Source organism: Pteropus vampyrus, unplaced genomic scaffold (genome assembly GCF_000151845.1).
Source record: "Pteropus vampyrus isolate Shadow unplaced genomic scaffold, Pvam_2.0 Scaffold598, whole genome shotgun sequence".
Classification (NCBI taxonomy): domain Eukaryota; kingdom Metazoa; phylum Chordata; class Mammalia; order Chiroptera; family Pteropodidae; genus Pteropus; species Pteropus vampyrus.
Genome location: NW_011889379.1, coordinates 151352 through 168058, shown reverse-complemented (window position 1 = coordinate 168058; position 16707 = coordinate 151352). Strand labels below are relative to the sequence as shown.

Genomic DNA, 16707 nt, shown 5'->3' with positions numbered 1-16707 from the left:
GGCACTCGCCAGCAACTTCCCACTCTCACTTCTTGTCACTTTCTAGATATTCAATGACCATATTGCGGCCCCTCCACCAGAGTCCCATTCACTACCTCTGCCCAACCTGTCTCTTCCACTCTGTCCCACATAACTACCACCAAAATGGTCCCTTGTGGTCCCCGTCTCCAATGGCCTGTCTCCCATGCCTTGCCAGTTAGCATATCAGAAGTAGAAGTGCCAACCTAGGGAACACTTGAAAGCGGTGTAAGGATATTTGGGGTTGTCACCATGGCTCGAGGTTGCCAATGGCATTTAGCAAATTGAGAAGGCGCACACGACAGATTCTTGACCCACCTGACATGGCAGTACCATCTTTAAGAACCAGTTTATATCGATTTTTCTGAGAGGTGAAACAGGCTAAGAAGGAAAAGATTTAGCCAAGGTCACTTAGCCAGCCAGAAACAAAGTTACAGCTAAAAAAGAAGCTCCAATCTTGTCCCAGCCAGGCTTCTGGACCCTCAGGTGCCTGCCTGAACCAGGAACTCTTATCAAAGCGTCAGCATGTGAAAGGGGGAGAGACCATTGTAATGGGGGCTTTCAACAGGCCAGAGCCACTCTGGGGGCAGCGTCATGGCTGGGGATAAAGCCCAGGCTTTGCAGGACACAGAACCCTGGAAGAGAAGACTCTGCCTACATCATCAAGACCGTAATGTCCCTTGCAGGCCACACTGCACACCATCAGCATTGATCTTTGGCAAGGCTACCTGTGTTGCTGTGGTAACAGGCACCCACCTCACTGCATCCATACCCTTGATGCTGGCCTGGCCACCTGTCCTCAGACTTTTTATACCCATCTTCCTGTGGTTCGCAGGGGAGACTCTTCCTGTCTTACTCTCTCCTGTCCAAGGCTGTGCCTGAGGGCTCCGTGTCCTCATTAGCCAGCTCTCCTGAAGAGCTGGTAACATCTGCCTTCCAGTCCCCGGTGTCTGTAGCCAGAACCTCATTCCCAGGCATGGCTGCACCCTCAGAGGGACGCCCCCGCCCACCACCACATCCCACATCGCAGACCTTGCTTTCCAAGGTTTTGGCAGACTTGAGTCAGTTCAATGCAGCCCACATGTACTTGATGGCTCACTCCTGTGGGGGCGGGGGGGGGGATCTGATGACTCCAACATGGTCTCTGCCTACATATCTGTCCCCAGGGAGTTCAACTTGATAGTAAAGAATAGGAGGTGAAGTCCATAGTGAATTATGGCAAATGCTCTAAAAGAGATTTTTGTTTTTCAAACTACAGATAGTAGCACAATAGTGGATTCTGAAGTCAATTTAGTGGTCATGACCAGCATTTGTATGTAAAATAAATAGAATTCATTAGAATAGAATAGGAAGAAAAATATTATAACTGTGGTCAAGATAAATTTTGCTTTGTGAAAGTGGATTCAGTAATGTGAGGGATGTATGTTGTGTGTGTGCGTGTGTGTGTGTGTGTGTGTGTGTGTGTACTGGATTGTGATATGAAATGGATGTGTGCTGTGGTTCAAGGGCAATAGAATGTGAAGGCCTATTTCCCAAGGATAGGAAGACATAGAGGAAGTGTTTAGAAAAAAAGAATAGATCCTTAATATCTTGGGTATTGAGGAAGCCTCCAGGAGGAGGTGGCATTTGAGCTGAGGTTAAAAAAATAGATAGGAGTTCACCAGTGAGCAGCGGGTGGAAGTGAGGAGGGTGTTTCTAGGGGTGGCTCAGCAGAGAGCTGGGTGTGCGCCCTGCCTGCTAGTGCAAATGTCAACGGCCATGCAGACTGGTGGAGATGGGTCAGGAAAGTTAGGCTGATGCCCAAGTGTCCAGGGCCTTGAATATCACACCAAGAAAGTTGGACTTTATTCCTTGGAGCAATAAAAATTTGCTGATGGCTTTTAAGCAGAAATCAACATGACCACCTGGCAGGGTAAAGGATGGAGAGAGTTCGAGGGAGCAAGAGAAAAGACAGGAGGGCAAGATACAGGCTGTTTGCCAATCCGGGCAAGCGAGTGAGATGACTGAAGAGAGGGTGGAGAGATGGGCAGGAGGGGGCTCGGATTCTGGAAGAAGAAAAAGGAGACAGAATCCATGGAACTGGGTACCATAGGGGCACCGAAGTAAGGAGCCGGCAAGGTCTCAATTTGCAGCATCTATCTCTTGACCCCCTCCTGTCCACAAGCCTACCCCATGGCCAGTACCACCACAGGATATTATACTTGGGAAATGAGTACTCTGAGGCCCTGTCCTCAGGGAGCCCCATACTGGTCAGAGAGACTGACTCACACACCTGAACAACTCAGGCCAGGTCGTGAGCAAGGGCTGGAAATGTGGGGCTCAGGCTGTCAGAATTGGGGGGCATGGAAGCAAGAGAAAGGGAAGAAGGGAGGAGGGGGGAGGGGAGAGAGGCGGGGGAGGGGAGTCTATAAGAGGGAACAATCAAGGAGTCCTTCCTGTAGGAAGGGGTTTAGCACTGAACTTCAGAAAAACTGGATCACATTTATGAACATCCCCAGAAGATAAATATTTCTACCCTTTGAACCACAGCCATGATCAGGGTCTGTCTCACCTCACATGGGCCTGTTGAGAGAGACTCTAAACCCCTGTCAGGAAAAGATTGTTCTTTTTTCAGAAAGAGCCACCCTCCCAAGATACCATTACGTGGGTCCTTTTAGCTTCATCCCACATCTGTTTTTTAGTGCAGCAATGTCACCGACCCCGTCCGTCGGATTCTCTTAACACTCAACCCCGAGGAAGGAGAAAACCCAAATGGGGAATTCATGGTCAGGGGCGAGGAGCCAGTGTCCTCACGTTGGGGCCGGAATCAGTATCAGACCAGTATTGGCCTGGTTAACTCACATTGGGGCCAGAGCCCTGCCAGAAGCAGCCTCGGACTGACAGGCCCCAGAGGCAGGAAAAGTCCAGTAACAATCCTGAATTTGAAAAATCTACGAGCTCAGAGCACCAAATTAAAAAACAATTACACTAATAGAATCTCCCCAATGTTTCTGCGCTTCAGCACGTGCTCCTTAATAATTCCATTGCTTTTAACTCACTGTCAGCTCAGCGGAAGTGGGTTTTTTAAGTAACTTAATTATTTCAGAACTCACTGCTTCCAAAAACAATCTAAGGTTCCCCCTCTAGCTCTATGACTCTGCTCTGTGCTATTTATTTTAATTAGTATTATATTGTATATCTAACATAAGCCAAAAGAAAAATCTACAAACAACTGTCTATTAGCCAGAGAGCAGAACTCTGCTCAGAAATCACCCAACAACGGATCACTTAGAATTTGTTACCAAGTGGGGGAGGTAAGATTCATACTAATCATGCAATGCAGAGCAGAGGCCACCAAACGGCTGTGGGAGTTCTCAGGCTTGAGGGTTTCCTCCCGGTTAGAGGTTGAGGGTGGGCTTCCTGGAGCGGAGCGGCTTAGCAGCAAGACATGGACAGTCAAGCTAAGACTTACAGAAAGGTAAAGATGAGCATTCTTTGATCTTCGCACATGCTCCTTTGATAAAACCTGCACTATTGTACATTAGACATTGAGGCTCTGAAATGTCTTTTCACACATCACATTCCAACCTAAGTACAGAGGCTGGTTCTCAAACATTTAGAGGCATCACATGGTGATGTCGCCCAGGCAGCCGTGGTTCAAGGTCAGCAGCACAGTGTCCCTCATTTCTATGTGCTCAGTAGCCTAGGGATTAACATAAAACCTGAACCTTCTTCTCAACTTTGTGTCCTTGGCAGGTAGCCTAATTTCTTTGTGTCTCAGTTTCCTCTGTGTAAATGGGGTAACATCAGTACCTACTTCCTGGGGTCGCCGTGAGGATTGAACGGACAGCGCATATAACACAGCTGGAAGAGGATCTAGTACGGGGTAGACACCTGCTGTGTCAGTGGTAGCTATTATTAAAATGGAAGTGCTGATGCCAGGTAGGAAAAGTGTGGATCTCACAAGCATAAAATGATTGAGATAAGGATGGAAATTATTGGGCATGCTGAAATCAGCAGTGAATCTTTACCTACAACCCAGAGCCTACAATTGGGGTTCAGCTTAGAACAAAATTAAAGTGAGCGTATGAACTACTTACTAGTCAAAGATTGTTTTGGAAATGGGTTTTTTCTTGCCTTTCAGCTACCGTGTGTGATAACGCTTTTGTGCCGTTTTCATACAAGCGACTTTCACGTGAACTTTCAGATACGTGTTGTGCTTCCTGACCTAGGGAAGCCGAGAAGTATGGGCCTTACCCCGAGGGGGGCGGGCCAGGGAGCCGGGGTGATCTCGAGTTGGGGAGCGACCTGCCTCCTGGTGGCTGCCATCTTTTGTAGGAAGCGCCTACCGCGAGTGCTTGGAGAACGGCACGTGGGCCTCCCGGATCAACTACTCACAGTGCGTGCCCATTCTGGATGACAAGGTGAGCAGCCCGGTCCCTGTCAGGTATCGGGGCTCAGGCCAAGCGCAGAGCCTCAGGTGGCAGCACCCGTCCTGTGCCTCCCAACCACTCTATTTTGCACCTCCTGCCCCTGCCGCATGGCCTGCCCTGTGCCCAGTGACACTGTAGTGGAGCAGAGAAGGGGGACATGGAACCTCAACTTCAGGAGAGCTTGGGCTGGTGGAAAAGCGCAACCAAGGTGACACTGGACACAAGAAGGGGGTGACTGTGTAACCGGTGCCCTGGCATCTCACAGGCTGTGTGCATTCCTTCCTCTTCTGGGCCTGTTTCCCCAGTTGAGCAGAGGCAGCCAAAGTGGGGTGGCGGTACGGTCTGCCTTGGCAGGAAAGAGTGCTTTATGATGGCCTCTGCTTGAAACCGCCAGCACGTGGTAATAATAATAAAGGAGACTGGCTTTTATTTGGTTTCGTTATTGTTCTTAAGTTCCCCACAGACAATGCAGCCCTGTCATTCCCGCACCTGGGGCAGACCGATCCCAAGGCGCCCCCCACCAGGCCTCCATGGGTCACTGCTTCTGAAGCAGGAGGGTAGGCTGGACCCATTGTGCAGGTATTAAAACCAAGGTCCAGAGATTTGAATTAACTCACCTGCAGTTGCTCAGTCAACTGGGGTCTGAGCTGAGACTGAACACAGATGTGGCAACTCTCAGTCCAGAATTAAAAAGAAAATAAGATCTACCCACACCTCTGGCATATCTCAGAATACATTCTGTCCAGATCTGCCCAAAGCTGCGCGCCGGGAGGCCTGACCGCAGCCATTTATACCCGGAGCCAACAGGAGTGAGCTGAATGCTGATGACACGTGGAGCCACTTCTGCCCCAAGGTCGGGACGCACAGGGCGGCCATGGCTAGAGTGCTCAGCTCTGCCCTTTGTGTGTCTGTCTGTGTGTCCGGCAGAGGAAGTACGACCTGCACTACCACATCGCCCTCATCATCAACTACCTGGGCCACTGCGTTTCGGTGGTCGCCCTTGTGGCCGCCTTCCTGCTTTTCCTGGCCCTTCGGTGAGTCTCCCCCACATCTGGTTGCTCCCTGTCCCTCTCCCCCCCACACCCCTTCCAGTCCCAGCTGAACCCTGGCCTGGGCCTCCCACAGGAGCATTCGCTGTCTGCGGAATGTGATTCACTGGAACCTCATCACCACGTTTATCCTGAGAAATGTCATGTGGTTCCTGCTACAGCTCATCGACCACGAAGTGCACGAAAGCAATGAGGTTACTGGGCAGAGTCTTGGGGCTGGGCCTGGGGGGCTCCGGGCTCTGGGGGCACCCACCTCTCTCACCCAGTCCTCAGCTCACCACCACTCCAATCATTGTACCCCCAGAGCGGGAGGGAGGAGGGGAGCTGCCAGGTTGGGGTCTTGGGAGCAGTACAAACCCGACACCAGACTTTGAGATCTCCTGTCCCATTCCCCATCTTGCGACTTTAGGACCTTCTAAGGTCTCCTTAGAGAAGAGGAGGCTGGAATTAACCTGTGTTGAGCTTTGTCTCGCTAAATCCCAACGAGAGCCCCGTAGAGATTATTTGCCCATTATGCAGACATGGGAACTGAGGCTCAGAGGAGTTAGGTGGCCCTGCAGTGATGCCTCCACATCTGAGCCAGCAGGATCTTGAGGGCGCCATCCCACGTGTTGGGATTTGTGTCAACTACCCTGGATTTGTGTCAACTGCTACTGCACTATGCCCACGTCTTTAAAACACCAGAGGCTAGAGTGGGGCCAACTGCAGAGTTCATTGTCACGGCATTAGACTTGTCAGTACCTTTCGTTTGGATGTCTGGACCTGAGCAGGCGCCCACCCAGCCTGGTTCGACCCTTAACTTGACTCCACACTGAGTGCTGCCTCAGCCCCAACCAAGTTCAATCCAGTTTGGGGCACCCTGCAGCCCCGTAATGATTTGTACTGATAAGATGTCACTTACTTAACTTGAAGGAAAGGCAGGGTTGGAGAGAGGGATCTTTAGCTTCCCATTTCAGGATGACTTTCTTGGGACAGAATAGACGCACAGTCACGTGGGGCCAAAGTCAGGGCCAGCGCCACGGGAGATAGCCGTGGAGGCAGCGGTCAACGCAGGAGGCTTATCTGTGAGCCAGGGGACAAGCTGCCCACGAGGGCAGAGAGCCCCCCACCGCTGGGCTTCTCTGACTTCACGTCCCCATGTCCCCACCTCAGCGCTGAGTGTGTCCTGCGGATGCACCCGTGGGGAAAGAGGCCAGGCAGGGTCCGTAGAGAAAAGGTCTGAGGACCCAGGACCTGGCCGTGGCTCGCTGCTGCTCTGGACAGGTCTTCCTCGGCCCAGACCCCCGTCTCTCCTCTGCGAGGTGACTGGGGAGGGGGTATCCTGCTCAGAGGGACAGGGACAAATCCCTCTCTCCCGGGGAGGCCGACAGCAGCAACATTCACTCTGCTGACCCCGGATGCTGGAGGCCGCCTCACGGGCTGCCGCTTACCTTCACAAACGCTGCTCTGTTGCGTATGCAACGGTTTTCTTTCCATTGAATCACTTTGCTTTTTCAAACTACATGGAATTTCATGTTCCATCCTTAACTGGAAACCAGTCTGACTGTTATGGATTAAAGGTGACCCTCAAAAAAGTATGACCGTGAAAGCACAGCAGCGTTATCCATTCTAGCCTCTGCCGGCAGAACACTTGGAGCCAGACTCCTTCCTTCTTGATTAGAAATGGAAAATGAGAAAGCGTTGGGGGGAAGTCACAGACACACTGGTACCGGTGGAGACCGGTGCCTTAACTCAGTCTGAAACAGAGAGAAATGACAGAGGACGAACCTTCCCAGAATGAGATTTGAGGGTATTTAATGCCATGTGTCTGAGCCACTGAAATCGGCTGCCCTCCACCGGCGCCCAGGCCCACACGGGGGCCCTGGCCCGGGCAGCCCCTGACCACCGCCCGCCCGTGCAGGTCTGGTGCCGCTGCATCACCGCCGTCTTCAACTACTTCGTGGTGACTAACTTCTTCTGGATGTTCGTAGAGGGCTGCTACCTGCACACGGCCATCGTCATGACCTACTCCACCGAGCGCCTGCGGAAGTGGCTCTTCCTCTTCATCGGATGGTGTGAGAGTCCCGGGGGACCGTCTGAGCCAAGCTGGGGAGGAGGGACCACTGACAAGGTCACCTCCTTGTGGAAGGACAGGACCACAGCCCCACCCGCCATCCCCAGAACAGTCAGAGGATGCAGTCGCTCCCCTCCATGCTGGCGAGGAAGAAGCAAATAGTCCCTCCAAAAGAACCTTCCACAAATAGCCTTCCTCGTGGAATGGCAGACCCAAGGACCTTTGTCCCTGGCTCTGAAAGATCACTCTGTCCCTTCCTCTCTCTGACCCGCTTGGAGCAGATGGCCGGGAGTGGGGGAGGGGGGAGGGCAGGGGTCCAGGGACAGGGCCCTTGGGGTCATGGGTGGTCTGCAGTGGGGTGGTTGGAAACATGATCCCAGGCCTCTTGTGGTCCCCTCACCCTGTGTTCTATGAGAGGCCCCCCTGTCCATCTGTCTGTCCACTGCAGCCCGTGCCTGTCCTTCTTTCAGGCATCCCCTGCCCGATCATCATCGCCTGGGCCATTGGCAAACTCTACTATGAGAATGAACAGTGAGTAGGATGCGCCATCTACGGCTCTGGGACAGATTGGCTTTCCGTAGTCCTTAAATTTTAAAAAATATTCCCACACTCAGAAGTACTCATGTGGCAGGTGTCAAGTCACCTTTGTTTGTTGAATTAGGATTTCTGGTTCCTCTGAACCCCAAATGCATGACCCCTTTGGCCTTTGGGAAGGCCTCCCCCTCAGAGCCGGAGTACATGGAGGTACCCGGGGCTTCTGGCTTTTAACCCAGAGCATATCCAAGGCTGTGTCAGTGAGCCCTTCACAGGCCCCTGGGCCAGGGCTGTGGGCGAGGCTGGAGAGAGCAGATGGGATTTGGGGGTGAGGGCAGGAACATTAGGAAGTGCTCGTAATGATAAAAGCTGCCCAAGAATAAGAGAAGGAGCTTTTCTCATTATTCAGAATGATAGTGAGCTTCCCGTCAAAGGGGGTGTTCAAGCAGAGACCAGAACCCCTGGTGCTGGGAGGCAGCAGGGGACATTCCTGTCTCTGGCGGTGTGCACTGGATGACCGCTGGACACAGAGTTTCCTGAAGTCCATGGTCCCTCCCCGAGGTCCAGTGGGAGTTGCTGGCAGAGCCAGACTGGGTCCTGGCCCCACACTTCCCCCCGAACCTCGACCCCGAAGCTTCTCCACCCACCGTGCTCCTCAGCTTGGAGAAAGGCGGGGCTCGGGGCAGGAGAAGCCGCTTCATGTGGCTGAGTGCCTGGCACATGGAGCAGTGGGTGCCAAGCAATGCAGAAGCGGGTGGCACAGGGTGGCTGGATGCGGGGCCAGCCCAGGGCAGCCCAGCTCTCCGTTCATTCACGAGCCTCCTGCACACCCAGCCCTGGGCCCAGCAGTCCGAGTGGGGTGGGGGAGTGAAGGGAAGGAGGAGGAGACCATGCTGCCTCGGACTGGCTGGGAGACCAGACCCTCCACGCAGGGCCAAAGGCAGCCCAGGGGTGAGCAGGGTGGTCAGTGGGGCTGGGACCGACCATCTACCCAGGCTTCTGGGTAAGCTGCAGCCCTGGAGATCGGGTCTCAGGATGGGTCAAGCTGGAGGACCCTGGACCCAAGTCTACAGCGGTCTCCCAGCTCCGGCCCAGCAGGCCACTCACAGCCACCCACCTTTGCAGGTGCTGGTTTGGGAAGGAGCCTGGAGACCTCGTGGACTACGTCTACCAAGGCCCCATCATCCTCGTGCTGCTGGTAGGTGGGGCTGCGATGGGCTGGGCACCGGGCCAACGGCGAGGACCCACCCATCAGAGACTCGGGGGAAGGACGTGGTCTGGAGAGGCCCCCTGCACACGCTGTGCGCACGCACCTGCTTCCTTGCTCTTCCCTTCCTGGCTCTCACGCCTTCCCGATTTCTAGTGCGTTCCCGCATCTGATGTCCCCTTGCCAGGTACGATGCTGAGACAGCCAGGCGAGGGGGCAGCTGGTGGCAAGAGAAGGGTGTGCAGGCTTCTGTTCAGCCCAGACCTACATCGCCCTCCTCCCCCGGTGGCCTCCTCCCGGGCCCAGCCCACCACCCCCAGCCCGGAGCAGTGGGACCAGAATGAAGCGTAATGAGCAATTGTTCCCAGTCCAGCTCCCCGCCCTTTGCCAAATGTATTCACATCTAAGGTATAATTGCCACCCATCTTTAATCCACAACGAGCTTTAATTAAGGTAGAGTTTAAGTAAAGGCTGCATTCTGCAAAAATGAGCCCATTATACATCATACATTAAAAAAAAAAAAAAGAGAGAGAAGCATTCAAAAAAGCCCCATAAGAAACTGCCATTTACGTAAGACTTATTTCAGGCTTGGTAATTTCAAGTTCCTGTATGTACCAGCTTCCTTAAAGGGCTACCCGTTCCTGTGGGAACCCAGAGAGAGCCAGCCTCCTCTTGTACACAGCAGGTGCCTAATGGAGGTTCCTTTGGTTTCCCTTGCAGACAGTTACTATTTATCTCTTTTCGTTTCTTACTCTCCTTTTTGTGAATTCTTCTGGGATTCATTTGACCCCTATCTTTGAAGTGTCCTTGATATATGTGAACCAGAGATGACTAAGACTTTTTACCCACTGCCTGAAATTCTACCATCAGGGCTCTGTTTTCTTCAGAGGCGGAAGCCAGTCCCTGTCAGCAGTCAGTGGCCGGGAGGGCTTGTCCTTGGAGGCCCAGCTGCAATGACTCATTCACCCCCAGTGGGAATGGAAACCCCACGAGACCCAGCCCCTCCTGGCCAGCTGTTGAGGAGGACATGCTGGAGGACAGGGCTTTGAATGAGCTTAGGGCCCGACCAGGGAAGGCTGGCCTGGATGGGGAACCAGCAATAGTGGGGAGCAAGCCCCCATTGCAAGGGGATGGGACAGTGGTGAGGAAATGAGTGGACAAAGGCGTGGGGGGCTCCCTGTCCAGACCCGACCCCCAGCCTCCTCTCTGTGTGCCCTTCCTGGTGCCCCCCTCACCTTTGCTTGTCTCTCCCTTTGGGCCCAGCCCACACCCAGCTTTTTGCACTGAGCCCTTTCGGAAGCTCTGTCCTCAGTGCTTCCAATCCTCACGTCCCCAGTGCCTGGCAGAAGTAGGGAGCATGCTTCCCATTTCACAGATGAAGAAACAGAGACGAAACAGCCTGCCCAACATCACCGCTAATAGCTAGCTCAGCCAAGACTCAGCGACAGGCCACCCACCACCCGCCTGCCGTCCCCTCAGTTTGATATGTGCCTGGCGCCTTGCCGCACCCCGCCCCCTGCCCCCACTGTCCTCCCCTGGGGTTCCCAGCTGCATTTCTGCTGCTGAGAGACAGCACTTATTTCTGGGTTCTGGGAAGCGGTTGAGGTTCTTCTCATGGTGGTTGTGCTGGGAAAGGCACGCGGCATTAACTGGGCCACTCTCCGGGCCGGGCACGGGCTCGGTGCCCTGCGTGAGTGTTTCAGCCTGTTGCAGGCTCTGTGGTTACCCCAGTCGGGCAGGCGAGGAAGCAGCAGCTCAGGGAGGCTAATTAAGCCACCTGCCCGAGGCCACACAAATGCCATTCAATGAGGACTTGGGGCCAGGCGTTCATTTGGGAGGTGATCTCGGGAAGCGCAGTGCGGGCCGGGGGCGGAAGACAAAGAAAGGACGAAACCAGCAAAGAACGTGGCGGTGACCACCGCATGGGGACAACCGCCCACGAGGGGCTCAGCTCTGCCCCTCCCACCCCCCGGGTCTGGAAGCCGCACTCTTTATCCACACACTCCGCGCCCTGCGGCGTCAGCGGAGATGGCCCTGGGGACACTACATCCCCACATTTCCAGGCCCTCCTGTTTTCAGGCTGAGCTAGCTCCCCTGGCACCAGAAAAGCCCCAGGCTGGGAACTGTCCGTTGCAGCTGCAGGTGGACACAAGGGCCTGGGGCCCCAGGCTGGCGGCCTGCAGTGTGCAGCACATCTGGTCCGTCTGGCTAGACCCTTGGCTCTTCTTTCCACAGATGGTGTCTCCTTGCTCAGTGCTCCTCCCAGTAACAGCCCAGCTGTTCTTGTTCCAAATGCTGGTTCCGGGGCCCCCACCTGCCACTGGGCATTTCTGGAGTGGGCCCGGGATCTGCATTTGGTGCCTTTGATATACACGCTCTAGTTGGAGGACCACGGTGTCCAGAGGGCCCTGCGGGCAGGGATGTGGGCTTTCTCGGTGGCCTTGCCGGGGCCCTGCACACACTAGGACTTCGGCCTTTGAGACTTCACCTGCCTAGAAAATGCCACCAAGAGTGAAAAACCAGAGCGTCCAGTGAGAACCAGTCCCCCAGCATAGATGCTCCAGGAAGAGACAGGGCAGGGCGACGCAAGGCTGGACTCCTCAGGAAGCCTGTCCAGGGGCCCCGGCCCCACCCGGCACGCCCTCTCCCCCTTCCCCCAGCGTTCCCCTCTCGCACGCTGCCCTAAGGACTCCCCAGTCTGGGGGGGCCCTGCGGGGCTGTGGCAGCAGGAAGGAGCCTTGCTCTTTGGGCTCCCAGCTGGCTCTACCTCCCTCCTGACTCCTTCCGCCTCCCCTCAAGCACACTGACCACTGTCAGGCCCATCTCCTCCACCCCAGGGCTTTCTGCCCTTGCCTCCTCTCTGCCTGAAATACCCTTCCCCACTTTCCTGCAGTTCCCAGATACATGCCGTTTCTCCAGAGCTTTCTGGCCCCTTGGGAAAGATGCAATGTGCTCCCCACTCCAAGCCACAAGCCAAGTCCACATCTCGTTGCTGGTGTCCAGCTCAGAGCCCAGCACATGGCAGTGAGTGAGTGAGTGAATGAATGAATGAATGAGTCAAGCCAGAAACAGGGCTGGACGAAATTAGGGTGCAGTAGCCAGTGCTGACTGAAGAGCTAGGGTTTAGCTGGGGGAAAGGTGGAGTTTGAGGATGGAGAGCTGGGCTGGGTGGTCACAGCCTCCCTGGAGGAGGGAAGGAGGTACCTGTGGGGCGGGGGGTAAGGTGAGGTGAGACAGTGTCACTGACTTGGCCTGCTTTGTGGGAGAAGAGGGGATAAGCCTCTCCTTGCCTCAGTACATGGAACAGCGCCCCGTAGCCCGGAGGTGCTCATCAACTGCTTATTGACTGGATGAATGGGTGGGTGGACATATGCATATTACCCATTAAATAAGTGGGTGAGTAGGTAGATTGATGAATACTTGGATGGATGGATGGATGGATGGATGGATGGATGGATGGATGGATGGATGGACGGACGGACGGACAGACAGACAGGTGGGTGGATGGATGTGTGGACAGGTGGATGGGTAGGCGAGTAGATGGATAAGAGTGGGTGGATAATTGAATGAACTGATCAGTAGGTTGATAGATAATGGGTAAGATTTAATGCAGGGAAATGTGACAGAAATGAGAATATATCTCGATTCCAACAGCTTCTACTTCCAGAGAAGTCGGAAAGAATCAGAAAAGGTCAGATATTTTGTCTCACTTGTATGAGAAAATCAGGACTGACCTATGTGTTAAGGTGACCTCGTGGTGGAAGGGAATATACCAGAAACCCAGAAGCTAGAAATTAGCTGAACCTTAAGAGGAAGCAGGGCGCAGCAGGCCATGGGCAGCCCTGGCCGAAGGCTTCCCAGACCCTGGGTGCCCCGGGCCGTGAGCTGCAGGCTGTGGCTGACGAGTCAGAGCCCCAGGCCCTCAGCGCATCCTCAAGCTCAGGGGTCACACAGGCCCACAGGGCCATCTGTCCTGAGATGTCTGCCTGTGTCTCCTGCTCCCAGCCTGGGATCTGGAACTTAGGAGAGTTTAAGGAGTGATGGAGTCTCAGGAAGGGGGTGTGTGTGTGTTTTTGTGTGTGTGTGTGCACGTGCACACATGTACTCACACTTGTGCTCACACGTGAGCCAGCAGACACCTCTGGGCTAATATGTAACTCCCTCTGACTCATGGGCACTTTCTCAGACAAACGAGAGGGACATGAGCATGCCCATGTCCCCAGATACACACTCACACATGAACACACTCCCTGTGGCAAAGACACTCACACAGGCACAGTGAATGGACCCACAGGCCCCCCAGGAGCGGCTGAGGGCAGCACAGCCACACAGACAAGCCGACACGGGTCAGCAGGAGGCCTGCAGCCCGGAGACCACACAGCGCCCCAGCGGGCAGGTCTCAGAGAGGCTGGGTGCGGTGGGCTCTGATGCTGAGAGAGACTCAGAATAAAGATAAATGAGGCCCTTCCAGGAGCCTCGGAGTCAGCCCAGCAGCCCATTCATCTTCATTGCCTTGGGGGTGTCTGCAAAGGTTCTGGAGTTTTGCTGGCACGGGGGACAGATGATGAGAGATTAATCACTTCAGAGACCAGGTTATTAATCACTCCCTCCGGCTGGATCTGCTCCACCAGGGCCTCGGGGAGACCCTAACTGAGAAATGGGGACGCTGCAGCAGAGAGGGGACGCGGCTGGGCAGAGCCCCGAGCCCAGTTCCTGCCGTGTCCCTGAGCAGCGCGGGGCTGGGGACCATCTGAGGACTCCTGCCTCTGTGCCCTTGTTAACTACCTCTGAGGCTGCTTTCTTCCTTCGGGTCTGGGTGGAGAAGCAGGCCCTAGAGCCCTCAGGTGGCCGGGAACTGAGCAAATGGGGCGCCTGTCATGGTGAGAGAGGGATCGAAGGCAGGTGCCGAGGGAACGGAGGGGACGGAGGGAACGGAGGGGACGGGCGTGTGCGCGGGACATAGGCTTTCAGCGGGTCCCGGGGGGATTTGGCTGCCTCCCACCTCGTTCCACCTCAGGAGCTTTCCTTTCTCCCTGTCTGCCTCCCTCTCTCCAGATCAATTTTGTATTTCTGTTCAACATCGTCAGGATCCTGATGACAAAATTACGAGCATCCACCACATCAGAGACGATTCAGTACAGGTAAGTGATGGGCACCTTGACCCCGCCCCCTGCCCCTCCCCGCCACACACACACAGGGAGACGGGAGGCCATCGGGTCATCTCCCTGCTTATGGGCAGGGCCCTCTTCCTCCTCCCCAGGGAGCTCACTTAGGCTCCCAGAAGAGACGCCCCTGAGTGAGGCCCCGGCTGCAGCATCGCCCTCTCTCCCCCAGGAAGGCGGTGAAGGCCACCCTCGTCCTCCTGCCCCTCCTGGGCATCACCTACATGCTCTTCTTCGTCAACCCCGGGGAGGACGACCTGTCGCAGATCGTGTTCATCTATTTCAACTCCTTCCTGCAGTCATTCCAGGTGAGGCCATGGCCTGATCAGGGCCGCGGTGAGCGTCCCGACCTGCATGCTCAGGTGCCTGTGCCCTCACAAAGACAGTCACGCGGGACAGGTGCACACGTGATTCACTTGCGTACACACGCAAATATAAGTGCGAGCACACACCCTGTCACCCCTACCCCAGAGCCCAGGTGCGCCCACCCCAGACTGGGTCTGGGGCACCCTCGCTGGCATCTGCTGCTAGCCTAGCCCCTGTTCTGAGGATTCGTGGCGGCCTGTCACGCAGAGTGGACCCCAGCACACCTGCACCATGAGGGGTGGGGCCCACTCAGCTCTGAGGGTCAGAGTGTGCCCCCCCCGACATCCTGTCCCTACTCCACCCCTCCAGGCAGAGCAGCCCCCCCACAGACCACTGACGGGTCCCTCCTTCCTTTACAGGGCTTCTTTGTGTCTGTCTTCTACTGCTTCTTAAATGGAGAGGTACGAGCCTGGTCCGGGGCAGCCTGGGCTGTGGGGTCCTCACTCTCCAATCTGCCCCACCTTGTGGGAGCACCCTGGGGTCCCTGCTCTGCTCAGCTCTGCCCTGGAGAAGGAGTAGGGGGAGGCCAGAGAAACCACTCAGCCTTGGGGGGGCAGGAATCCCTGCTGAGGGACTCCAACCAGTTTAGGTCAACTATGCAGGCTGGGAACGATACGCCCCAACCCCACCGAGGCAGCCGGGGAGCCCAGGTTTCAGGGTCTCACAGGAGACAGGAGCCAGAATGGACGTCATGACAGGAGGGAGCTTCTGGGAGCGCATCAGGTGCGAGGCGTGCATCCCAGCCTTTACGCACCCAGGGAACAGAGAAGCCACCGGCACATTCCCTGCTCCGCAGAGCAGACCATGCACCTCCGGGCCGGCTCCGGGCCGGCTCCGGGCCGGCTCCGGGGCGTCAGGCAATGGGGAAGCCAGGTTAGCTCACACAGCCCGGAGTCCCAGTGGCCGACTTGGGAGAGATGCTCAGACGGGCCCGCAGTGGGTTCTGGGGCAAAGAGCAGACACAGTGCCCAGGGCCTGAGAGCTTCCAGACTCACGAGGACTGTCCGTGTGGTCCTCAGGCCACACGGGGCGATGCTGGGGGGCCCTGCAGGCCTGGGCGCCTGTCACCTAAAGCAGCAGTCCCCAGGTGGGAAAGTCCAACGGTGGAGCCTGGGACCCCAGGCTGGAGGGCAGGAAGAGAAGGAGCCATTAGAGCAAACAAACAATAAATAAATGCTCGTGCAGCGACTGTTCTCGTCAACCTCGTGCTGGCCTAGCATGTTGGGGACACGATCCATTTTGCAGAAAAATTCTTCAGTTGCAGTACAAATGGGAATAAGATGGCACCGCGACCCTCAGGCTTGGACATGAACAGAACTGTTAGTTTTCTATCTTGGCAGCGTGTGCTAAGGTGAGGCTGGTCCATCAGGAGGCGGAGAGGTCAGGGCTGCGGGGCAGGTGAGGGGGCCTTTCAGGAGGGAGAAGGATGGCCGCCAAGCGTGGGGTGTGAGTGGAGCACACATTAGCAGGTGCTGGGAGAGTGGAAGGTGCGGCCATCTGGTCCTGTCATCAAGGTGGCAGAACAAGTCAGGAAGGGTGCAGCAGGTGCTCAGGGAGGGGCTGGGGAGGGAGGGCTCCGGAGAGCCTCAGAGGGCAGCGGGGAGCTCCAAGGGCCGCTTTTGGAGTGTAAGGTGGCAGTCAGGAGGGCCACCCCAGCCTCCCTTAATGGCCCTGCGAGGGACAAGGAGCAGGGAAGAGCACTGTGTGGGACCCCAAGATCAGCCCCTTAGGGCTCAGCTGGGTCTCTGCCTCCCCTCCCCGCCAGGTGCGCTCAGCCATGAAGAAGAGGTGGCACCGTTGGCAGGACCATCACTCCCTCCGAGTCCCTGTGGCCCGAGCCATGTCCATCCCCACGTCGCCCACACGGATCAGCTTCCACAGCATCAAGCAGACGGCCGCTGTGTGA

General features: G+C 55.7%; 1 protein-coding gene across 1 annotated transcript in view; it reads left to right on the top strand.

Moving 5' to 3' along the window:
- CRHR2 (corticotropin releasing hormone receptor 2) overlaps positions 1–16707 on the top strand; it is a 29330-nt gene extending 12623 nt beyond the window's left edge. The window contains exons 3-12 of the mRNA XM_011384612.1: positions 4336–4421; positions 5358–5464; positions 5556–5673; positions 7380–7533; positions 8003–8063; positions 9192–9264; positions 14329–14414; positions 14608–14743; positions 15161–15202; positions 16567–16707. Of these exons, the coding sequence (XP_011382914.1) occupies positions 4336–4421; positions 5358–5464; positions 5556–5673; positions 7380–7533; positions 8003–8063; positions 9192–9264; positions 14329–14414; positions 14608–14743; positions 15161–15202; positions 16567–16707 (1004 nt within the window). The remainder of the gene's footprint in view (positions 1–4335; positions 4422–5357; positions 5465–5555; positions 5674–7379; positions 7534–8002; positions 8064–9191; positions 9265–14328; positions 14415–14607; positions 14744–15160; positions 15203–16566) is intronic.